General features: G+C 49.8%; 1 protein-coding gene across 1 annotated transcript in view; it reads right to left on the reverse strand.

Moving 5' to 3' along the window:
- LGR6 (leucine rich repeat containing G protein-coupled receptor 6) overlaps positions 1 to 24840 on the reverse strand; it is a 99181-nt gene that overhangs the window by 35384 nt on the left and 38957 nt on the right. The window contains exons 4-5 of the mRNA XM_053998420.1: positions 16875 to 17090; positions 6991 to 7062 (exon numbers count right to left, since the gene is read on the reverse strand). Of these exons, the coding sequence (XP_053854395.1) occupies positions 6991 to 7062; positions 16875 to 17090 (288 nt within the window). The remainder of the gene's footprint in view (positions 1 to 6990; positions 7063 to 16874; positions 17091 to 24840) is intronic.

The raw sequence follows: 24840 nt of genomic DNA on the forward strand, positions 1-24840 counted from the left end.
AAAAATAAATTAAAAGGTTTTTAAATGAATGGAGATTTGCTCTTTCCAAGTGATTTATCTCCTTTGTGTGATGGGTGGAGGAGCTGGCAGGGATGCAATGGGGAGGGAGAATCCAGCAGATAGGAAACAGCGGGGTCATCCCAGGTGGAGGGGATGGGCGAGGGCTGCGTGGCCTCTCTGAGCACGTCCGTGTCAGAGACAGGCTGGAGATTTCCCAGAGGAGCAGCACTTCTGGGGCAGATTGTTGCTATTTTGGCTGCAGCCCGGAGGCCTCCAGCATGTGGAGCTGGTCCTGGGGAGCAGCCATTCATTTCCCAGCCCTGCCTGTGCCCCAGGAGTCACCTTGGCCCCGCTGGGGGCTGGCTGGGAAGGCAGGACACTGCCAGGACAGGCTTCTGCTCTCTGCCAGCACCAGGGCCTGTCTGTGTGAGTGTGCCAAGGTAGGGGAGCCCTGGCCCCTGCCCTCATCCTTGACAGGGCCCACTGGCAGGGCCACAGCTCTTACTTTTGTGTTGGAGTCCAGGACATCCCTCTGGCTGCCCTGGATGTCTTGAGACCCTGGCAGGGATCTCAGAGACCCTGGCACGAAGTCAAAAACACCTGTGGCTTTGATTTTACCCCGTGGAAAACTGTCAGCTTTGGATGAGGAATTACAAGCCACAAGGGTTTGAGTAGTGTGATAGTGAAATTAACACAGGGTGAAAAATAGAATTTTGGGGTTTTTAAGAATGTAGTTCAGGGGACAAGATGGAGGGATCTGGGCATTTCCTAGCCGCCTTCTTCTTTGGCTTGTCCTCCACGTCTTGGTGTGATAGTGACACTTTTCTATTGGTTTAAGGTAGGGACACACTGTCCAACATAAATGTTAGGTATTGGTAATAAATTGTAAACATAGTATATATATGTAACTTTTGATATAAAAGGTAAACACTGCCCGAGAGGGCACGCAGATGGCCATGGCTTCCTTTCTGGACAGACCACGGCAGGTCAGAGAAAGAATGTTTAGATAAGAAGAAATAAACAACCTTGAAAAAGCAATTGGACGCATTCCAGACCTCTTCATTGGCAGCTCAGGCTGGGAGAAAAAGGACTTTTACAATCTTGGGGTCATCAAGACTTCACAGAGACACAGACCCTGAGATTTTTGCATTTCTCCCTTTGCCTCAGCAGCTCCAGACAGAGCTCTGAGCAGGTGTTGGGGAATGTGAGGTGGCTGTTTTGGTGGGGGACCCTGCACATCCCTTGCCAGGGTGCTGCTTGGCACTGCCAGCCCAGCTGAGCCACACCTGAGAGCACAGCCCTGCCAGAGCCACTGCTGCTGCCCACCTGCCTTGTACCAGAGCCCCCAGGGACTCATCTCAGGATTCCTGCTCTGTGTGTGTGTGACAGTCAGCCCCCAGGGCCACCACCTCTCTCCCTGCTTGGACAAAATAGTCTGATGGGAGAAAAAATGCTTTCCCCTTTTCTCCAAAGCAGAGATCCCATCCCAGGGGCATTTTCAATGAGTCACTTCCACAACTGCTTTGGTGGAGGATTTGGGAAGATCCATGAGGAGCCTCTGTCCCCTTCCAGGTGCACTCTGCTCTTGCTCTCTGGGGTCTGCTCTGCCATGAGGGCTGCCTAATAGCAGGGAAGGCAATGCTAAATGATGGTCTGTGTGTGCTGGTGTTTGGAGATGGAATTTGGGGCCAGCTCTGAGGTTCAGCTGCCATGGCTGTCTCTGAGGCACACACACACACGCTCAAGCACCTGTGGCTGCACAGGTTCAGGTCAGCTTCCCCTTCCATCCCTCTGCACAGAACAGTGACCTGGAGCTTGGTCATGCAGGGGGGCTTCACTCTGCACAACCCTTCAGCTGTGATCCATGAAATATTCATATTTCAGAGTCACAGAGGGAGAAATTCAGTGTTACCACAATCTATCTAATGAGGCTGAAGTTGAGCACTCTGAGGTATGAGGCAATTGTTCATCAGCCTTTAGACTGTGCTCAGACTGGTAGCAAAGCTCAGAGACCTCAGGGCACTGCTCAGCTTTCCAGGTGAAGGTGGTAAGGAGGAAACCTTGGCATGAGAGCAGCCTCCCTGTGGAAATTGATGTCACAGGGATCCATCCCCTCATGAGAAATCCTTTCCTCACAGAGCAGTGGGGAAGCTGGCCCCTGTGTTAGCACCAGGCCGGCCTTTGGCTGGCAGTTTTCCCTTGCTGTTCCTCTGAAACCACAGCCACGCTCTCCCCAGCACTCTGCCCCAGCCCTGAGCACGAGCTTGGGTGTTCCCAAGAATCAGTCTCTGTCATTGCAGGGATGCTCCTGACTGCAGCTGAACTGCTCCTTCCATCAGCTTTCCCATAACACTTCTACTCACCAGGCTTATGATACACAGCAAATCTCATCACAGAATCATGGGATGGTTTGGGATGGAAGGGGCCTTAAAGATCATCTCATTCCAAGCCCCTGCCATGGGCAGCGACACCTCGCACTAGAAGATGTCTGAACCCCTTGCCCTTCTTGCTGCTTTGTTAAAGACTGAGCAATTAGGTCTAAGATAATCAGGATATGTAGAAGTCAAGATCTTTCCATCCAAATGGCAGGAACAGGTGATGCTGCCAGATATTTTCAGCAGGTGTTACACATCCCAAAGGACGATACACCACGGGCAGAACTGACAGGGCAAATCTGGAACAGGGAAGCAATGCAAAGAGCATTGTGTCTGCAGCCTCTGCTCTTGGCATGCCTTGCACCTACTTCTTGCAAGAGATGGTGCTTCTCTCGACTCTTTTTCATTTCACCTCCCCACTCCTCACCCTCTCAGGATGCCCTCACCCCGCTGTGCCAGGCCATTTGCCATGGTCCAAACATTCACCTTAGCCACAGGCCAAGCCCATGCCAATGGGTGATGGATGCCCTTCCCTTGGTATTTATGGTCTCCATGCCCAGCAGGGCAGTGCTGGCTCCTCACTGCATTCCCTGTGGGCATCCCCCCACCTTACACCTTGTGTGGAGGATCGAGGCCGTTACCCAGAGGGGCTACAGGAGGAATGTGTCACATCAGGATATTTACACTCTTATTCACTCCATGTCTTTGGGAAAGGGCTAAAAAATGCCACGCTTCTCCAATCCTGGTTTCATGGCTCGGCTTGGGGCTTCTTCCCACAGCCCTGCAGGGTTATTCTGTGTCATCTCTCAGGTTGATGGGAGCTGGAGAGGGAATCTCACTGGTTTACAGGGCTGTTTCGAAACCCCTTTGGAACGTGGCCCAGGCTGCTCTGAGTTGCTTCCAGTCTACCTGCCAGGAAGAGAAGGCTGGGGGGGTGGCTGGGGAGCAGCCAGGTCTTGCCCTGACAGAGAAAATTTTCTTGGAGCTGCTTTCTCCAGTTTCATGCTGGTGTTTGACTCATTGAGATGTGGTGGGTGCTGCACATCTGCCTGTCCCCCCATCAGTGGAGAACACAGAGCTGCTCTTGCTGTGCACCTGGCAGAGCTGACTTGTCCGCAGAAGCTGCAGGTCAGTGCAAGGGAAATGTGAAGTAATTCATCTGGCTTCACCTCTTTCTAGATTTGCTGCCCTCCTGAAATATCAGTGCCAAGCCCTCTCCAAGAACAAAGATGCTCCACTGGGGTCTGTTTTTGCAGAAATGCTGGGACTTGGAGCCGGTGAGCAGTGCAGTTGTACTTACGCAGCTCACACATTGCTGTGAACTGCACGGGGCAGTGCCTGCTGCTTCTCTTAGGGTTTTGGCATTTAATAAAAATAGATGTTTTCGTGTCTAGCTGAATATGAGAAGAAATATTTCCCTTAGGGAGACAGAGGTTTTTGCACCTAAAACTTCCCAGGCTCTTCTGAAAAACCTGAAACAATGTTTTCCACTCAAATTTTACAGTTCTTCAACTATTGTGCCTGGTTTATAATCAGCATCTGGCCACAAATACTCATTTTAGGAACCCTGGAGAAATTTCTGTCTTCACCAACCCTTACCATCCTGCTGCCTTCCAGGAGGTAACACCCACGGGGAAACTGAGAGCATGGTTTGGCCTCCACAAGCCAAGAAAATGTGCTAAGTGCTGTCAACAGAATGTAATCATAATTTGAGTTCAAGGATAAATGTGGACACTGTAATCGTCTCCACATGCACAGGAGCTGAGAGGTGGAAGGTAGTTGCAGGTCTGGCAGCTTGGCTGGGACACTGCAACCAAAAGCTTGGCAGTTTTTTGCCCCAGAGCTTGCCCAGCTTTGGCCAGCAGACAGGTGGGTGCTAAGGATTAACATGGGGGGTGGCTCCACTTGAGGAACACCCGTTCCCCAAGGATCACTGAGCTGGAATGCTGCTGGCCCAAAGGAGAGACTTGGATGCTCAGGCCAAGAGGAGCAGAAGGCCTCTCATTGCTCTGGAGGACACTTCTTCAAAGCAATCAGATGTGGAGGAGAGTGTGGAGGGTCTGGAGCTCTCTGCCCCAGCACCATCCTTGCTGCAGGCAGCTGTGCAGGGTGGGGCTGTGGGACCCTCACACCAGTCCATCCTGCAGGGCCTGGACACAGGCAGAGCCCTGCTCCAACAGGACCACCCTTGGAGGCTGGATCCTCCCAGGGCTGCCTGATCAGCATCAGCAGAGTCAGGGCTTGCAGAGCTGCAGTGCTCCAGAGTCCCCACATGGCTGCACAGTCCTGGCCCTGCAGGCACTGGGAGCAAGAGCAGGGGACATGGAGCTCCCCAGGTGCTGGGTGGCACCTCAGATGGGCAGCAAAAGGCAAAGAAAGTGTGAGAGTGGGAGCAGGGCAGAAGAGAGGGAAAATGAGTATTCAGCACAAATGGCTGTGGAAACAGAATTATCTCCCAGGGCTATGAAACCATTTAGTCTTTCCCACAGCAGAAAAGGGGCCATCTTTGCCTCTGCAGCTCCATCCTGCTTGGGATGGGCAGCAGCATCTCTAACCACCCTGGCTGCAGAGAAGTTTGCCCAGATGCAGGCTGGGATCTTGCTGTATGTCTACTACAGCTGTAGCCCAAACAAGGTTTTCTTCCACCAGCGAGTTCTCTGCTTCCTCCTGCAGCTCCCTGCCTTTGTGCTGCCTTGGTGCCACAGCTCTGCCCTCACATATTTGCCTGTGACCACCAGAAATGACTGGGGAGGAAGCCAAGCTGGGACCCGTGGGTCACCAGAGGAGACTATCCATCAGCCTCCCACCCCTGGCACAGTTCAACCTCTCCCCAGCTGAGCCCTTCTGGGTGGTCCCAGGATCTGCCAGTCTGCAAGGAAGAGACAATGCGTGCCATGGTCCTGCCCTGAGGAGTGTGTCTGGGGACCAAGGGTTTGCCTGCTGCTGCCACTCTTGCCTGATAGCTGCTGTTGGCACCATGCTGGGCACAGAGGGGCCCTGTCTCCTTGAGTGGCACTTGAATGCTGGGAAGCAGCATCTCCTTCTGCCGTGACCTGGACCCCCTGGTTCTCCTGGCAGGAAGTGAGGGCCTGACTCTGACCCTGAGCCTGCATGAAGGGACATATTTCTGCACAATTGAAGGCATCAAGCACCTCTTCCAGTCTTTCAGTGCTTCAATTTACTTGTTTGCTTGTTTATGTTTCCTCCTGGGCCGATGCACAGCACATGAGGCCCAGGCCACTCATGCAGCTGTCACAGCACAGGGCATGTGTGGCCAGGCTGTGGGATGAAACTGTCCCTGAGTCCAGGGTGAGCCCCCTGCTGCTAATCACAGATGGCTTGGCTTGGAAGGGACCTCAAAGCCCAACTTGTTCCACCTCCCCCCATGGGCAGGGGCACCTTCCACTATCCCAGGCTGATCCAGGCCTTGTCCAGCCTGGCCTTGGGCAGGTCCAGGGATGGGGCAGGCACAGCTGCTCTGGGCACCCTGTGCCAGGCCTTCATCACCCTAACAGCCAAGAATTCCTTCCTGCTATCTGATCTCCATCTACCTTCCTGAAGGTGTGTCCTGGAGGTGAGTTCATTCCTGATTCCCATCCTCCCTGCAGTCTTCTGATGGGTCGTTTCCCAGCCATGCCAAGCACATTGTGCACAATGAAATCAGCTGGCTATGGGTGATGCCAGCAGACACGAGATCACCTCAGAGATACCCCACAGACCCCTGAGGACTTTCCAGGCCCCAAACTCGAGCCAGCCTCTCGCTTTGGTGGTAAGGTGTTGGGGGGGCTTTGGGACCACACCCGTGTGCTGAGGAAGGAGGCACACTCCCTGAGTAGGGAATGTATCCAAGCTCTTGGGATTGCCCCTGGACTGGAATTGTGTCCAGGGCCTCGGAACCCCTTGCCAGCCACACTGCCCACATGCACAGATCCCCCTGCAGCAGCAGCACAGGCACAGGAGGAAAGTCCAGGCTCTCACCCCCTGTAGGCACCATGCCCTGGGCACCCACTCGTGCCTGGAGCCAGCCCTGCTGCTGCCCTCAGTGACATGTGTGGGGCTGGCCCCCATTCCTGCATGTGGGAAATGGATTTGTAGAGAATTCTCAAAGCTTGACAGAAGGCTCACACGGTGTGTATCTGTATGGAAACCTCGAGATAAGAAATGCTGACTTAGAAATGCCATGGAATAGGACAGACATTGTCGAGAGAGAAATGGGACTAGAAATAAGTTTCAAAGAATGATTTTCTAAATAAGACTAGATACTTTGGAGAAATAGAACTATGAAAATGCATTGTAGTAGGACCCACAAGGGGTCATTTTTGATTATTGGCTTTAAGGCATTTACAGCATGGCGTGGCTAAAGCTGATAGGCCAAGAAATGCTTATAATGTTTTGTAATTAGGAAATGGTTGGCTTCTGATTATGATGATGTGAAGTATAACATCTGTGTTGTCTCAGCCTTCAAATGAGACTGAAAATAGAATAGAAGTTTTTAAAATGTCTCTCAGTTACCCCATCTCTGGGTCAGAAAAGGGCTTAATCTGACAATGCATGATGTGCTGGGGGATGAACACACCCCATGTCTTTAGGAGAGAGAATGAAACAGGGCACTCACAGGGTTTCCAGGCTGTGCAGCCCATCAAAGCCGTTGGCTCCCAGGCTTTGGATCCGGTTGTTGTGCAGGTGCCTGTGGACAAAACGCAGATGGTCAGTGGGGGTACAGGCTGACCTTTCCCTGTGGTCAGAGCCCTGGTCCAGAGCATCCTGCAAGCTGAGCACAGCCTGGGCTGGGATGCCAAGGGCACTTATGGGGTTCCCTCTCTTACCCCATGAGACATGTGTTGGGTGCAGTAGTGCTTGCAGAGAGCTACAGAGCTCCCATTTCTCTCAGGAATTCCAGGCTAATGTAGGAGTTTCCCTGAGATCTCCACCTTCACAGCTGCCAGGTGGCTGTGGATGGACATGCTTAAGCAAGAAGCTTCAAGAAACATCCTAGAGCTCACCCTACTCTGGGCTCAGCCCACAGTGTGGCTTCACCAGCTGTTCATGGGCACTGGGTGCTATCTAAGGACACAATTGTATTTGGACTTCTTGGAGTCTTAGTACCAGCAAGAAGACTTTGAGTGCAAAATCATCCTGTTAGTCAAAGTTTATTATCTTTACATGTGAAAGGAAATTAAAAAAAAAAAGAAAACACTGCCAGTTCCTGGACCAGCTCCAGTTTGATTGCAATGAAAGCTGTCTTCAGTTCAGTGCTTCAGAATGCCTGGCTGAAGTGCTGGGGCCATGCCACAGGCTGATGCACATTCTCTGCACCATAGGAACAGATTTTTTCCTGTTCCTCTTCATCCTGCTGCTACATGCCACAAACATCTAGTGCTTGCAGGCTTGGGAGCTCCCAGCCTTAACGTTGGCACTGGGAAGCCATATGCTGGGGGCCCCTGCAAAGCCACCTGGGGTAATTTTGCCTTGGAAGCTCTGTAGGTGATGAGTTTCTGGAGTTCTGGGTACTGTGTTTCCACGGATTCCTCACTCTCCTCTCTCAGTCTTTTGGCAAACCTGAGGCCTTAATCCCTGGATTCCTCATCTTGGATTATCAGAGGCTCTTGTGTATGTGTGCACATCTCAGTGCTTCTTCCATGTCACTTCCTCTACAGCTATGAACTTGTGGCTAATTGTGTTATCTCCCTCTGAAATCCCACTCAAAGGCACCTCTGAGTCCGTGCACAGAGTTCTTGTGAGCAGTCTGAGAAAAGTCTGCTGAAAACCAGGGGAAGACACCCCACCACTGCCCAGTCTGCACTTCTACCAGCCTGCACTTAACCTTGGTGACACCTGTGCTTGCACTGCCACGCTCTGTGCTAACTGCCCACCAAGGAGGGGCAGGTCTCTCAGGGTGGGTTTCCCCATCACTTCAGATTCTCTTTTAACACCAAGTCCGTGTGGTGAATTGCTGCCATACCACTCCCCTCGGGGATCCTTTTGTCCCATGCCCATGATAGCACTAGGAAGGGATGCACCAGCCTTTGTCCAATGCTGCTGCCTCCTTCCAAGAGCCTGGGGGAGGCTCCATCCTGGCAGGTGGATAAATGTTTTTTTTTCATTATTTGCTGCTGGATCTAAATGTGTCTCAGCTTGAAAAATCTCTCACTCCACCTGGATTTGAGCGTGAGCTGTTTGGCTGAGCACAGGCAGCTCCCACTGCCAAATATTTTAGGGTAAAACAGGAGGAAGCTGGGAGTGGAGGAACAGCCAGGCTCTAGGGCAGTTTGGTAGGGGCCTGCAAAACAGAAACCAGCCTGAGATGGATGTTTGTCATTGGGATGAGAACATACAAACATTTCAGAGGAAGGGGAAGGAAAGGGAAAGATATCTGATAAAATATGTTTGTTCCTTTGAGCAAATGGGAAAAAAGAAAAGGATGTTGCCTGCAAGAAAACATGGACTGTGACTTTTAGAGGAGAAAAGAAGCCTGAGATCAAAATGAGAATCTTATGGGAGAAATTTCTCTTTGTCACAAGAAAAGAAGTTTGTGCCCAGTTGGTTTCCTCCACCAAATGTTAGCAGCTCCTGGTCATGCTGCCTTCTCTTCAGTTGGTGCTGCAAACCACTTTGAGTTCCTTTGCCACTGGATACTGCAGTTGCCAAAGAGAGGGCTGGGGTCTGGAGTTGCTCTGGGATCACATGAAGAGGTACCACAAGAACCCCGTGCCCCAAACCCCTGTCTGCTGTGAGGGGACAGTGTGGGGACAAGGGAATGCTGAATGCCAGGGAAGGTGGGAGCTCCCTGGAGCTTTGTCAGGACGGTGTGACTGGACACCTTGTCCGAGCTCGGACATGCTGACCAGCTCACTGCTGTCACTGCAGTCAGGCAAGGAGACAGCAGAGAAAAGCAATCACCTGCTGTGTTTATATTTGGCTCTAGAATGCTTTGTTTGGAGGCAGAGTAATGAAAATCATCCGAAGGAAGTTCTTTGTTGGTGAGAAAATTATGAGCAACCAGAAAAGGGAGTTATAAAAAAATTTGCTGTCCAAGTTGAACTCTAGAGTTACCCAACCACATGGCAATAATAGAAACAAGAGAGCTGGAAAGGTAAACACTTGAAAAGACATTCCTGTCTTCCATCCTGCCTTCTTTTTTTCTCCCCTGGTAAACAAATTTTAACAAGTGGAATTGCAACATCTCCAGTGCTTGTCAATTTGAGCTCAGCCCACACAACGTTATATTCTGCCCTGTAAATTACAGCTCAGCTGGTTTGATAGCAGCTCAAGGTACTTGATTCTGGGCTATAAACAACCCCTATGATGCAAAAGCATGGGAAGTCTTTAAGCTTTTGCTGTAACCCACCAGTCACCGTGGTAAGGGCAATGGGCTTTAGGAGCTGGGTCTCTTCCTTTGCAGGTCAGTGCCGTGGGGTGAGGATGGGTTTGGGCAATTACCCATGGAAGGCTGTGCCCGGGATGAGGACAGTCACTGCTGTTTTGTGGGCAGGCCTGCAGGCTGTTCTCAGCCATGCACTTCCATCAGAAACAGGAACAGCAATTGTCACACTGGACCCTGGCAGGGTGGGACCTCCCGGGACCTCCTGCAGCAGCACAAGAGCTCCCACCTGCCATGGGGCAAGCGAGCTCCTCTGCTGCCAGGTGAGCCCTTGCTGAAACCAACATCAGTGACAGGGGCTGCAGAATCCCCACACAGGCTGGGGAGAGAGGCTGCAACCTGGCTGGTGCCTCAGGTGGTGAGAATTTAGAAACAAAGCAGAAAAAAAATCAAACCCTGCAAGATTAATTCTGACCCACAATAAGAAACATGCAACAGATTCTAGAAGGAATTGTCCTTGCCAACAATTTCTTATAATAAATTGGGAATAAATGTGATTTCCCCCCATCATTCATGCAGCACCCTTTGTCAAATTTGTTCAGTTTTCACCTGGCTTCCTTTTCCATTTAATTTTTCAGTGAATTAAAAGGTCCTGGAGAGCAGTCTGAGAGACAGTCAAACACAGGCAGTAGCTTCAACTCTGGCAATGCCACCTCCAAGGGGACTGCACATTTGTCTTACACAGAAGGGAAGCAAGCTGAGCTAGTGCCTAAATACTGCTTTAAAGAAGGTGCTTGTCTATACGGGCAAGGAAAGGGAAATTGTATCAATATCTGCAGTGAACAGATCTGGCAGGACAAGCGTGGTGCTGGTACCCACACTGGTAACTGGATGTCAATGAACTGAAATGGGTGTAGAGAAAAGCAACAAAAATGATCCAAGGGCTGAAAAAAAAAAATAGGATGAAGACTTAGAGAACTCAATCTGTTCAGCTTATTAAATAAGATCAAGGGGATGAGTGCAGTGTAATGTATAGGATTCTTCCTGGTTAGAAACTGGGTACTAAAATGGTTCTGTGATTTAGCAGAGAAAAGAATAATAAGAACAAATGTCTGAAGTCAAAGCCAAAGAAAATTCAAATGGGAAATATTAGCGGGGATTTTTAACACTAAGGATGATTAACCACTGGAACAGACTACAAAGAGAGTGGTGGATTTGCCATTGCTTTCATTTTTAATGACTTCATTTTTTTCTTCTCAAAAAGGACAAATGCAAACATTTTCCATCAATTATTTGCATTAGATTTGAACCAAGCTCAAATCTGACATCATACAAATTCTCCTCTGACGAGCCACTGCCATGATGAGCTTCCATCTTTATTGTGGCAAAATTGTCCTTTTCCTCAACTTGGCCATGGATAAGTAGACAAATATAAATCATAAATGGTGCAAATTCCATGGATTGTTTCCATTACTGGAGGACCAGCATGAGGCTTGTCTGGTGAAGAATAATGCTCAATCAGAAATGACATTCTCAGGGTGTATTGGAGCACGATTTGCTTCTTCCTCAAGTGCTGGAGAAGGAAATCCACTTTTGCCAAGGCAGCAAGCTTGGTCCTCTGAGAGAAAACGCACTTTTGCCAATAAAAAGGCTCATGAATGGGATCCAGATGTTCCAGGCAATATTGTTCTTAGTGATAATGAATTGCACATGCCTGGCACTCCCTGCCAACACTGAGGTTCCCAACAACTTCTCAGAGAGACGCTGGTAACTCCCTTGCACAGGTGAGGGCAGGGATTCACAGACTCATCCTGCACCAGACTGGGCTTTGTGGTGCTAGGAAGCCCCAAGTCCCACAGATGTCACTGAAATGACTGGTGATCAGCTTTCCTGGAGAGTTGGGATGTGTTATGTTTGCTCCTAGGTAAGGAAAACACTGAAAAGCAGTGGTCCCTTCTGAAAGTCTCAGCCAGAGTTACACCAGAACAAGGAAAAATGGGAACGGGATCCCAGAAGTCTTGCAAACAAGTTTTCTCTTCTAGTCACTAAACCATTCTGTTAGAGAGAGGGCTGCATCATGTCCTTTAATGACAAAACCTGTAAGGAAGAGGAATTCTACTAAAGATCCTTCATTTACTGTCTTCACGCTTTCAGCTGGAAGGTGCTGCTGAGTGACCTTGACAATAAATTATCAGCTGATATTCAGGTTGTGTGACTGTCAAGTGCAGCAGAGGGAGAACCAGTCTTCTATGAGCATATACACTATCAGGATTTTATATATCTCCAGAAAAGAGGTATTGGTGCTTAGCAGCTATGAAAAAAACAAATGAAGTGACAGGGATAGCTAGAAGAGGGAAAATGGGCACAGAACAGCATTGTACCATGATACAAACCAGAATTAATTTTTGTCTTTGATGCAGTGTACAGAGCTGGTCTTTCCATCTGAAAGTGTGAAGGAAAAAATAAGTGTAATATGAGAACTAACTTCTGATTTTACACAGATAGGTAGTAACAGGACAAGGGAGAAAGAGGGTAGATTTTTTTTTTTAACTGAGAGAGGGAAGACTTAGATCAGATGTTGGGAAGAGATTCTTCCCTCTGAGGGTGGGCAGGCCCTGGCACAAGGTGCCCAGAGCAGCTGTGGCTGCCCCTGGATCCCTGAAAGTGTTCCAGGCCACTGGACGGGGCTTGGAGCACCCTGGGCTAGTGGAAGGTGTCTCTGCCCATGGCAGGGGTGGAACTGGATGAGCTTTGATGTCCCTTCCCACCCAAACCATCCTGGGATTCCATGCTTCAAACCAGGTAACTGGATGGGGACTGGAGGAGCTGAGCTGAGGGAAGGGTGCAGTAGACATCACAAATACAGCAATGGCACAGAGGAGATGGACACAGAGCACAGCAATTAGAGGGCATTAAGCAAAACTAACTGGTATTGGCACGAGAACCTTTCCCAGTGCTTTTTTTTTGACCAGGTAGGCAAGAGTGAGGGCCAAGTTAGAGGAGTGGAGCTTCTCTTTTGCTCCCATTACAAGGCCAAAATGATTCCTGGAGGTTTCCAGGAGCTAAGGCTCCCTGTGGACCCAAACAAGGAAGGATCCGGGTTTTGACCTAATTTGCTTTAACTTAAGGGGTTCTCTGCTATGTGATAAAAGTAAAACTACTTGAAGGTTTTCTTTATCCAGATCCCCATTACAGGGAAAACCTCTCTACTGCTTGTCCTGTTTTGGGACAGTTCACTCTGGCTCTGTGTCCCACACACATCCCAGCATCTCTGCTGAGAGCTCCTTTGGTGCCATCAGAGAAGAAGGGAGCTGCAGCCCACTGCAGAGATGTGGCAGCAAGGCCACATCTGCAGCATGGGGGATTTCCTGGCATTGTAAGATTTTGCTTGAGGACCCCTCTGGAGAGTGGGACTGAAAGAGGTGCTGTGATTCCTGCTTGAGACTTCTTGCTGAATTCAGCTGACAGAGGAAATGAGGGACACTACTGAGAACTGCTGTCAGGCACTTTATTGGACTGTCAGCACAGCAGCATGGGGGTTTCAGATGCTGACTGCTGAATGAAAAATCTCTTATGCTCAAGAAAGATGATGATTTTTGTAAAAAAACCTTTACTTCATACAAACCATCAGCTGAAAAGTATTCAGGATTATTTCTGTGTGCAGGTACTAAGATACATTTGGTCCTGAATAGATCAGACTGGAAGGCAACCACCTATTCCTATGAACTATCCTGATCAAATATCCACCTCTCTTCTGCCATCAAAGCACAGTGCCAGCACCCCAGCACACAGGGCCCTTGTTATTAAAGCTGGGAAAGGATGGTGCCAATTACGGAGAGTCATGGATTTCATGATGAGTGATGCACATGGGACTCTGCTCACTGAACAGCCTGCAGCCCTAGTTTGAAGCCTGCAGCAGCAATAGATGGGAATAAGATCAGGGAATTCCTCAACAAAGGTGTCATTTATTAGCAGACACTGAACCTTTAAAGTATTCCAGATTGAGGCTCTGATGTCAATGCTTGTGGTGGTGCAGGATGGTGAAATGGTTCTGCCCAGGGCACAAGGGGTGTGGAGCAGGAACAGCACAGCTGCACCTGGGAGGCTCCTGCCCTCAGCCGTGGTCAGCCATGACCAGCCATGGTCAGCTGTGGTCAGCTGTGGTCAGCGATGGTCAGCCATGGTCAGCCATGATAAACCATGGTCAGCCATGGTCAGGCATGACCAACTGTGGTCAGCCATGACCAGCCGTGGTCAGCTGTGGTCAGCCAAAGCCAGCCATGGTCAGCCGTGGTCAGCTGTGGTCAGCTGTGGTCAGCCATGGTCAGCCATGACCAGCCGTGGTCAGCTGTGGTCGGCCAAAGCCAGCCATGGTCAGCCATGGTCAGCTGTGGTCAGCTGTGGTCAGCCATGGTCAGCCATGACCAGCCATGGTCAGCCGTGGTCAGCGGTGGTCAGCCATGGTCAGCCATGACCAGCCATGACCAGCCATGATCAGTCATGACCAGCCATGGTCAGTCATGGTCAGCCATGACCAGCCATGGTCAGCCATGGTCAGCCATGATCAGCCATGGTCAGTCATGGTCAGCCAAGGCCAGCCATGGTCAGCCATGGTCAGCTGTGGTCAGCCATGGTCAGCCATGACCAGCCATGGTCAGCTGTGGTCAGCCATGGTCAGCCATGGTCAGCTGTGGTCAGCCATGGTCAGCCATGACCAGCCATGGTCAGCTGTGGTCAGCCATGGTCAGCCATGACCAGCCATGACCAGCCATGGTCAGCTGTGGTCAGCTGTGGTCAGCTGTGGTCAGCCATGTCCCTGAGTATTGACCGGGCTGTACAGGAGGCATTCCCCTGTGCTCAGCCCCACCTGCCCTTGGCTCTCTTCCCCCAGGGGCTCATTTTAACACCCCGTAGCTGGGAGTTTCCCATGTTTATGGCAGCAGCCAGATCCTCCATCTACCTGCAAATCCAGACATTTGCAGAGGAAGGAGCACACACCATCTGCTCCTCGTGGGGAATGTCTTCTCTCCAGCTTGGCTGTCTTTTGGGAACATTTGCTTGTCAGCTCGGTGGGTGAGTCTGGAGCAGGGACATATCCCTGGTTGGGACACAGGAGGGACACTGGGTGACTTTCCACTAGTGATGTGTTGACAAGGGCTTGCATGGAAGCATGGGAGAGATTTATGGGGCCGGTTCTGCCAAACACTTGTGATCCCACAAAAATGTAGCATCGTGTCCCACAGAGCCTGGCAGGATCACACATGTGTTCTCTTCCAATTGTATGTGGTGGGACATTATTCTCTCCCTTGTGACCTAATGGTCAATGACTTTTATTTCTCAAGCTTGCCTGGTTAATTAAGGAATTGCTTCTTGCCCACAGTATGGGATGAGCTGGAATGAAAGCAGCATGCTTTGGAGGCTGAAATGAAACCCTAAATGTCAGCTCACCCGCTGAGTGAGCTATTAAAGCTGACTGAAGTGGTTGCATTATGGTGGCCAGGGGTTGCCTTAGAGAATGAGCACTATTGTGGGTGAAAACTACTTTTTTGATTTTTCTCAAGTTGCTTTTTGCTTTTCTCCTAAATAAGCCTTTATGCTTTGTCTAAACAGATGAATTTGATGCTTAATAAAACTCTGAACCGTGCTTTGTCCAAGCACTTTCTATGCTGGATGGTCTCAGTAAACACTTTAAATTTTGAAAGGGAAATAATTGCTAAACTTTCACTAAGGCACTACATGCTGAGGTTACTTAACACCCTGCTATCAGTACAAATTACCAAACTAGAGATGGCATTTCATTTGGATAAAGGAGCTCTAAAGCATTTGGCAATCACACCCGAACTTGCTGATCAACACCAAAGAAGTAATAAGCATCTAATTTGCACATGTGAAGTTCCTTTTAAGGGGAAGATAATCTGCAAGCCTCTGTTGATAGAAAGGATGTCCCTCCTGAGCAGCTGCCAGAGGGATCAGTTCCCTTTGTGCCGGAGCTTTGGTGTCTCATTGTAGCAGCCAGAGGCCCTGCAAGGCCTCCCTGGCAGTCACTTGCCCAAGATAAGAAATGCCTAGTCATGATGAGTGGACCAAAGAAGCCCCTCTTCCACCTTCAGACCCTCGTTAGCTCTCTGTAAGACCATAGATCATATTCACCTTGACCCTTAATATTAGACCATTTCCCAAAACCCCTGCACCCTATATAAAGCCCCATTTCTGCCCAGTTCGGCAGAAGAGCTGTCACTGAAACTCTTGGCAGGAGCTGCCAATAAAGACACCGCTGTGGAACCTCACACAGCCTTCTCCTCTCTCTCCCTGCGTCTGCACCTTAGCGAGCAAAGAGCTGAATTCACCAAAGAGCCGATCTCACTTAAGAGCTGAGCTGCTTGCTAAGATTGCCCGCGGCTGGGAGCTTGCCTGAGGGACCTGGACAGGTTGTGCTTAGGTGGACATCACTACCCGGGACACCTGCGGCAGCCGGGGTCGGACGGACCCCGGGAACCCCAGGCTGTAGCAGCCCACGGAGGGAGCGTTTCCATCCCGGAGCAGCTCTGCTCTCCACAGCGCTCCCAGCGCTGCCCGGGAGATGCTTACAAGGCGAATTGGACAGCAGCCACACAGAACAGCTGACCTGCAGATGTACCACACATGCAAGTAAGCAGGCACAGGCTTGGACAAGGTGTTGGCGTTAGACATTTGGTTTAAAATCGTATTTGGTAATAAAAGAGGATGGGGGGAAAAGAGGGAGTGAGTTGGTATGTTTTCCAAGAAATTAAAATATTACCTTTTTGACCTGACTGCAGATTGTTGCAATTTAATTTTTTTTCCAGGTTGCTAGAAATTCCTGTAGTTTTAACACAGGGATTGGAGGGAGTAAAAGAAATTATAAGGTTTTTGTTGCTTGAGTCTTCAAGGAAATCAATCTGTTTTTTGTTTCCAGTTACTGGATTTTTTTTTTTAATACAAAACATTTCTTGAATTATATCAGGGAGCTTTCTAGCTCTTCACTGAAAAGTGGGGAAAATATGACAAAAATCAAAAGAGGCAAATTTAGCATTTCATGTCAAATGAGGGGGAACAAAACCTCTGCCCCTCGCCCCAGGGGGAGTGAGCAGCAGGGATTCCCGCAGGAGGAGAGCAGCACCTTGTCCCAGCCGAGGGAATAAGAAGTGGAGGAGGCTTACAGCACCACGAGGCTGCTGAGGTTCTGGAAGGCGAAATCGGGGATGTGCCAGATCTGGTTGAGGGCCAGGGTCATGGCTTGGAGCGCTGGCAGGTGGTTCAGGGCTCGCACAGGGATCTCCGTCAGGGCGTTATCGTCCAGCCACAGGTGACGCAGGGAGAGCAGCCCCTCAAAGCTCCTGTCGGGCACCACGGAGATGAGGTTTGCATCCAGGCGTCTGGGTGGGAGAGAAACAGGGTGGGGATCAGTGAAAGCCCTTCCCGCGGTGTTGCGCAAAGGGAGCGATGCCGAGGCGGGATGGATTGATGGCCAGGGAGATTGGATTGGGCTGTAAATAGTGATTAACATGAGAAGGTGTTGGTGACACTCCCATCTGTGCTGGGAGATGTCTGCCAACACTGAGTGATGCCTCAGGTTTTGGCTTTTCTATGTTTCAGATTCTGTGCTGCTTTAGTGTGTGGGTCTGGGCTTCACAAGAGGGGATGGTGAGATCTGTTCACAGAGTAGGGAGGCAAAACAATTCCTTCTCCAGCTGGGCACCAAGGACAAATGATCCAAATCTCAGGCCCAAGAGCACAAACAACGTGGGCTGAAGAGAGAAAAACAATCAGGATGGGACTTCGTGGGCTAAAGGTGTAATTGGACAATTAGCTCCAATATGCAAATGGACCAAAACTTATAAAAGTGAGAGACCCCGTGAGCAGTCGTGCATTTTGTGACCATTTTGGTTCATCTTGGGTGCAGCCCTGGCTGGGCTCTTGTGCTGCCCAAGGTGGATCCATAGAGGCCTCCTAATAAATCCCTGCTTTATTCTTTAGCTCTTTCTAGTCTCTGTTCTAGGTCAGCCTTCACAAGGCATCACAAGGACCATCCCTCCTTGATGGCCATTTGGTGCTGCCAGCTGATGGCAGCTTCTGGAGCACCGTGGTGGGGCTGAGTCCCTCTGGGTGGCCCCTGGGCCAGGTGTGGCTCACAGCCACCCCCCTGAACTCGGAGCATCAAAGCTGCATCTCCCGGGGCTGGCCTTGCCATGGAGCAATGCCAGCCCAGGCTCACACCCACGCCTGTGCAGGACAGCCACACCAGGAGCCACAGCCCCACTCCAGAAGGAAGGGATCTGTGTGGAAGTGGGAAATGTGCCACAGCCCTGCTCGGGGTCCCATGTGTGATCCCCATCACCAGGGGTACCTGTGCCCCTGTGTCACGGGGCAGGAACTGAGCCTGTGCTCTGCTATCACGCCTTTGGGCCTGTCATTCCCTCCATTTGACAATTGCTTCCTTTTAATCAACATGGAAAGCTTAAGGCGGTTGAATTTGAGGTTTAATTTGGTTAGAAATTTTAATTTTGAACACTTGTTTTTGTTTCGAAATAGAATGACAAGCCAAAAAATATTAAGGTTATTATAAAAAAAAAAACTTTAAAACTTAGTTTTGGGAATAATCTCCCTAAAGACCTTTTATTGCAATGATGGTAAGCAGGATACAATGCGTTATCTGTAGATTTTGAAACCAAATTATAAGAGGAAAATATTTCAGATTTGGACGAAATACCAGGAACCAATTATACAAAATTTTAATTTCCATCCACAGCCAACAGAGCTTATTTTATTTTTCCGAGTTATCTAAGGCAGAGATCTTTGAATTCAAATTGCAAAGAGGAAGCACTTTGTCTCTTATCAAAGCATGAGACAAGGAAGTTAACAGAGCTGTCATGGCCCAGCCCTCAAATCAATGATCCTCCAGAAAGGAATGTGGTAAAGAAATTAGTATTCTTGACTATATAAAGTAGTATTTTTGATGAAAGTTGAGCACTAGAGCAACCCCTCAGACAATATTACCCCCTCAGGTACGATCCTTCTTCAAAGAGTACCAACATTTCTTAATTCTTAATTCACAGAACACTGCAATGAACTGCAGGAGGAGGAGACCAAAGGCCCCATCACGAGTGGGAGCAGGGCAGAGGCTGGGTACAAGCCTTGCTTTCTGCAAGGGGGTGTGGGCAGTATTTCCTGGGTGAAATTCTCAGATAATCCTGGGAAACAGACCTTCCCTACATCACAGAAAGAAGCATTTCCTGCCCTGGCTGGCCTGACCTGGATGGACAAATCTGGAGATTTGTACCTGGTTAAGAAGTGCAGTCAAACCTTCCTGAGAGTTCAGGAAAATGCCCTTTAAATGCAGAGCACAAGCTCTGCTACAGCATCACCTTAGACTGGGATGATAACCCAGGGTGGGTTAAACCCCTATTCCATTACTGCCATTTTGCCACATTAATGTTTTAACCTCAGGGGGTGGGCAGGCCCTGGCACAGGGTGCCCAGAGCAGCTGTGGCTGCCCCTGGATCCCTGGAAGTGTCTGAGGCCAGGCTGGACAGGGTTTGAAGCAACCTGGGATAGTGGAAGTTGTCCCTTCCCATGTCAGGGGGTGGAACTGGATGGGCTTTGAGGTCCCTTCCAACCCAAACCATTCTGTGATTCTGTGATTGATTCTGTGATTGATTCTGTGATTGATTCTGTGATTCTGTTCAGTTAAGAGGATCACAAAAGCACATCACACCCAAAGCTCCATTCCCACAGGTTTTGTGTCCTTGCTCAGAGGGCCAACAAAAGACAATGGATTTTGATTTTTCCTGTTGAGAGAGTGGGCATTGCAAGTTCTGCCCCAACTTACTTATTGCCCCCCCAGCTACAAACAAATCAGAGAGTAACATCATTCATCTTGTTGAGACAACATCTCCAAAGAACAAAGATCAGAAAAGCAAAGCCTGTAGCAGCTCAGAGTAAGGCTAAGGATTCTATTTGAAAAATGTCATCAAAATGTTTTGGGACAGACAAGAACTTTTTGAGCAAAATTAAAACTTCTGCACAAACTGTTAATACTTGGTTATTTTTTTCCATTCCTTCCTCAGCATAAGAATTCTGTTAGGTTTTGGCATCATAAACTGTTAAAAAAAAAAAAAAAAAGAAGCAGCATTGCTTACTTTCCCCATAAATATTCTTTCATCCAAATCCCTATAAGTTTACTGAAAATTGTTTTAAAGTGAATGCTCAGTTTCAAGTTTAATTACTTAAAGAACAGACGATGAAAATACCCATGAGAATAGTTACAATTTCTCAAACCCAAACTAAGCTTTCAGAAATGGAGATGCTGAACCAGAGCCAGGGGCTGGTGCACCAAGCTGAGCTGGGACAGGAGCAGGGACAGGAGCAGGGACAGGGACAGGAGCAGGGACAAGGGAGCGAGGTGGAGCCCATGGCTGTCCAACTTTCCATCCCACTTTGCTCATGAACTCCTCAGTCTGACCCACAAAGGGGTTTGGTTTCAGTGGGACGGTGCCCCAGGACTTGGGGAAACCCTGAATGCTGCTGGATTTGCTCTGTGGCTGTTCAGCAACCCTCAGGAAAGGCCCTTTTTCCCTTAGGGGTGTCTGTGGGTACAAGGAGTGCAGCACGGGTCCTTGGTGGAGGACCATCCAAAGAGTTTGGATGGTCCAAACTCCATCCAAGGAGTTTGGATCCATCCAAGGAGTTTGTTAACATTCCTGGATGTCTTCTGCCTGTGGACATGCTGCAGCCTTGTGTGTCCACAGCTCTGTACCTCCACACCTTGCTGCCAGTGAGAGGTCACCTCTGCAGGACTCGGAAAACCCCAACTCTGCTTCTCCTCAGCTCTGCAGGGCTGCCTGTGACCTCCTGGTGAGGTGTGATGTGTGGCAGCTGTCCATGAGACACTCTCTGGGGTGCTGGGAAGCTCCAGACATGTGATTACTGTCAGTCTGCTCCAGAGTGTGGAGATCAGAGCTCACACAGATTCCTCAGTGGAGCAAAAGGGAGACTTCCTGCTGGTACCATGAGCTGCACCTGAGAAGTGTCAGAATCAGCAGCCTGCTTGGACCACAGCACAGCAAGATGCACCTATCTGGAGCCAGGTAAGTTACAATTAGGAACAAGGAAGTGCTCAGGTGAAGGCATTTCACGTGCAGCATGATGGGCAGGACTCCTTATGTGCCTTTGCAGCACTGATGAGGGGACATGGGCTCAGTGACAGCTGCATTCCTGGCACCAAGGGATGGTTAATTGCTCCTCAGGGAGCTGCTGGCTCTTTCTGGAATAGATGTGCATTCTTTCTAATAAAAGCTGTGCATGTGGGGATTGCTAATTGCTATGGCTTTCAGACAGCTCTCTACTCTCTTCTGGAAGCAGAAAAGCTGAAGTTCTTGGCACAGAGTTGTTAGTAATTATATCAATTATACTAAACAAAAACCAACCCAAGAGTTCTCTCCTTTCTTCAGTGTGTGACTCTGGCTCCGTAAGTGTTTTGTGTTATGATTTATACCTGAGGTAATTGGGCTGATTAGTGGGTAAATGAGACAGCACAGGCCAGGGCTGGCTCCTCACCTTCCACGGAGATGTTTTAATCTTTGTTTCACCAAATCACTCAGTTGGTTTTCCTTGCAAGCTTTAACTCTTTGCTTGCTCGTAGAGGAAGACGCCTCTGGCAGAGCTGCTGCATGGCTCAGGAGAGGGACTCGTCCCACGCCTGCTGTCAAGCAGTGCTATGGCTCTGGAGAGAGGATCACACACAGTGACTCCAGATGTCAGCATGGCCAAGACTTCCAAATGACTTCAGGGGCTCAAGCAAGGCTCTGCAGAGCATTGGCCTGTCTGTTGCATGCAGAAGGAGGTGATCTTAAGTGGGACATTCAAGAACAACAGCTTATGAAAACCAGCAGCTGCTGAAAGTCTCAGTTTCTGGCTTTAGAGCTGCAGCTGCTGCTGAGAGTTACAGGCTGCTATATCACTTCAACATGACACTGACTCAAGTCCTAAAAGTGCCTGCAGTCACCTCAGTCCTGGGGACTACAGGGGTAGTGAGGGAGAGAGCTGCGTGGAAGGACATCCAAAGTCCACCGCTCTGAGGCATCTTTTTCCCTGAGCAGATGTTCACATCTGTGCAGAGCCAGGGCGAAAGGACCAGGTCAGCACCAAATGTGAGCATGCCTCAGCTTGCCAGTTGCTTGCTTTGCTGCTGCTGTGGAGTGACAGCTCTGGGGAGGCAGAGGAGCCATGTGGGATGGGAAAAGGAAGTGTTTCCTTGGGCAGGACATTTTCAGGTCGGCTTCATATTGAGTTCCAGGGCTAAAGGCCTAACACACCTTGGAAGAGCCCCTTCATTGATTTGAAGGTTGTCTGTGTTTGATAAATGCTTGTGGAGAAATCAACTGCCTTCTTGTCAGGAGCAGTCCAGAGAGGATGGTGGGATCAGCAACACTTCTAGAAAGAACCAGGCAAATAGAGAAGTCCTTTTCTAAGGAAAAAAGGTCAAGAGTGGGAGATTCCTCCTTTCCAAAGAGCAGAAGACAAGCTAATGCCACCAGTGCAGCCACTGGGGAGGTCTGGTCAAGGGTGGGGTCTGTGCAGTCCTCAGTGCAGTGAGTGAATTGTGAGGTTTGTGTTAATCCTGAGCTGATCCAAGATCTTGCATTTTCTGTGCCACAGACCCAGCAGTTTCTAAGAACTGTCTTTTCCCAAGAGATGCTTCCAGAGTGTTTCAGAGGATGTACAAGTGTGTTTCTGAGCTGTTGGTAACATAACTGGCAGAATAACCAGAATAACCAGGGGATAACCAGAATCAATCTCTCTGTTCCCTAAAAGATGTGGTGCAAATGCCTCAGCCTATGACTGGCAGAAACAAATTTACCCATATCTTACCATTTCCTTCTGGCTGTGAAGCATTTACAGGGGGAGCTGCAGCCTGGAAACCAACAGAAATGCTCAATACCATGCTGTCAGGACATATCCCAAATTTTGCTGCTGTTTTTTCCTTCCTCACACACATCAGAGCCAGTAAGAGCTGTCTGTCTGCATGCCTTAGGCCACTCACGTGCAGGAACTGGCCTGCAGCTGTTCCCCACAGCCCAGTCACCACAGGGCACTGGGACCTCAAACTGCAGCCCGTCCTCCCAGTATTTTTTACAACACATTGGGCTATTATCTCCTTTGATAAAGCTGCAGGACACTTGCCACTGAAGGTCGTATGCAGCACTGAGTGGTGCAGGGCTGGGCTGTGCTCTCTCCACACCAGGGAGCTCCTCTGTGGGTCCTTGTCCACAGCAGAACACAGGACACAAAGAAAGGACATTCCGGAGGGAGAGCTGTGGCCAGTGAAGGTGTGAGGGCTGAGCCAGCAGCACGGAGAGGAAGTGCTGGTTGCCCACCCCTCGCACCCCACCCCTGGGACACCAGAGAGCAGCTCCTGTCTCCCTGGCCCCAGTGCACACGTGTGTCAGCTGAACAGAGCTGAGCTCACCAGAAATGTCTAATTGGTGCCTTCAGGCAATCGTGTCTCTCTTCCTGTCTGAGTTTATCTTGAAAGGCTCGATTGAGTTACCTCCTCTCCCATAACAGGATCTAAGTTCCTTGTAGTAACATAAGAAGGAGATGATGTCATTGCAGCTCAACTTCTCCGATAACTTACTAATGACTGGGGCCAACACCTCAGCTTCTTTCTCAGGCAAAGCTCCCAGACTGAGTCAGTACCTGGCTGGTGAGCTCCCGGGGAGCTGCTGTGCAAGGAGCCGAGGGCACGGCGAGGGAGGACGGCTCCGGGCTCACCCTGCTCGAGGCCACTCTGTCTCCCAGTGCCATGCTGCCCTGCAAGCCAGCTCCACACGTGCTGCTCTTTGTGCCTTGCCCAGCACTCCTCTGCAGCCTGACACGCAGAGGCAGGAGGCTCTGGGTCCCTGAGCCTGCCCAAAGAGCCCAGGGGAGGAACAGGGTTCTTCTACCAACTGATACCAGCTGGGATAGGACAAAGGCAGCCAGGGACTGCAGTACTCACCTGGAAAGGGGAGAACTGGGTTAAATTTCTGCCTGCCTGTTATGTCTTTGCTGCCATAATGAATTGTAGATTCAGTGGGGAAATGGAGCTGTGGGAGTGGTCCCAGAGGAAGCCATGCTGAGGGCTGGAGCCCTCCTGTTCTGGAAACAAGGCTGAGAGAGCTGGGGCTGCTCAGCCTGGAGAAGAGAAGGCTCTGAGGAAACCTCAGAGCTCCTTCTTGCACCTAAAGGGAGCCTATAAGCAAGATGGGGACAGACATTTTAGTAAGGTCTGTAGGAATAGGACAAGGGGTGATGGTTTTAAACTAAAAGAGGGGAGATTCAGACTAGATATAAAGAAGAAATTTTTTACGGTAAGATGGTGAAACACTAACACAGACTGCTCAGAGAAGTGTCCCTTCCCTGGAAACACTCAGGGTTGGACAGGGCTTGGAGCAGCCAGGTGTAGTTGAAGCTGTCACTGCTCATTGCAGGGGACTGGACTAGATGACCTTTAAAGGTCACTTTCAACCCAAAGCATTCTATGATTTTGTGAATGACACATTACTGCCTTGTAGGCCAGCTCCTACACCTGGGATCTCTGCCGTGCCACAGAAAGGCTCACAGCCCTCAAGCAAGACTCACAAGTGGTGCCTGGCTCCATTTCCAGCTGGAAACTTGTGAAAACCATCCCAGGCAGTGAATGGAGGTTCAAGACACAAACATGTTTGCAGTTGGCTGTGGAACAGGACCCGGTGAGAAAGTTAGCAGGGCTCTGTTTGGACTGCAATGAGTCTTCCCTCCTGACTCAATGGGGCAGGTTTCTGTGGGAAGCTCTCCACGAGGGATGCTCAGGAAATGAAATCAGAGCAATACCTAGACTCCACACAAAGTGTCTTTGGTGTAGACAAGAGGGCTTTGTTATCCCCAGTTGCAAACACCTCCAAAACCCCTCAGGTCAGAACGGTGCAAGAAGGATTGCCAAAATCTCTGTGCAGCTACAGAAACTGCTGAAAGCTGGGCAGCTGTGCCAGCTCCCGGACCAGCCTCTCCCTGGGCCCTGGCATTGCCCCCTTGGCCATGGTGCCAGGCACAGGGAAATGGAGAAGGCACAGGGAGCAGCTAGAGGCTGAGCAGAGTGGCTCAAAG

Source organism: Vidua macroura, chromosome 24 (genome assembly GCF_024509145.1).
Source record: "Vidua macroura isolate BioBank_ID:100142 chromosome 24, ASM2450914v1, whole genome shotgun sequence".
Lineage (NCBI taxonomy): Eukaryota > Metazoa > Chordata > Aves > Passeriformes > Viduidae > Vidua > Vidua macroura.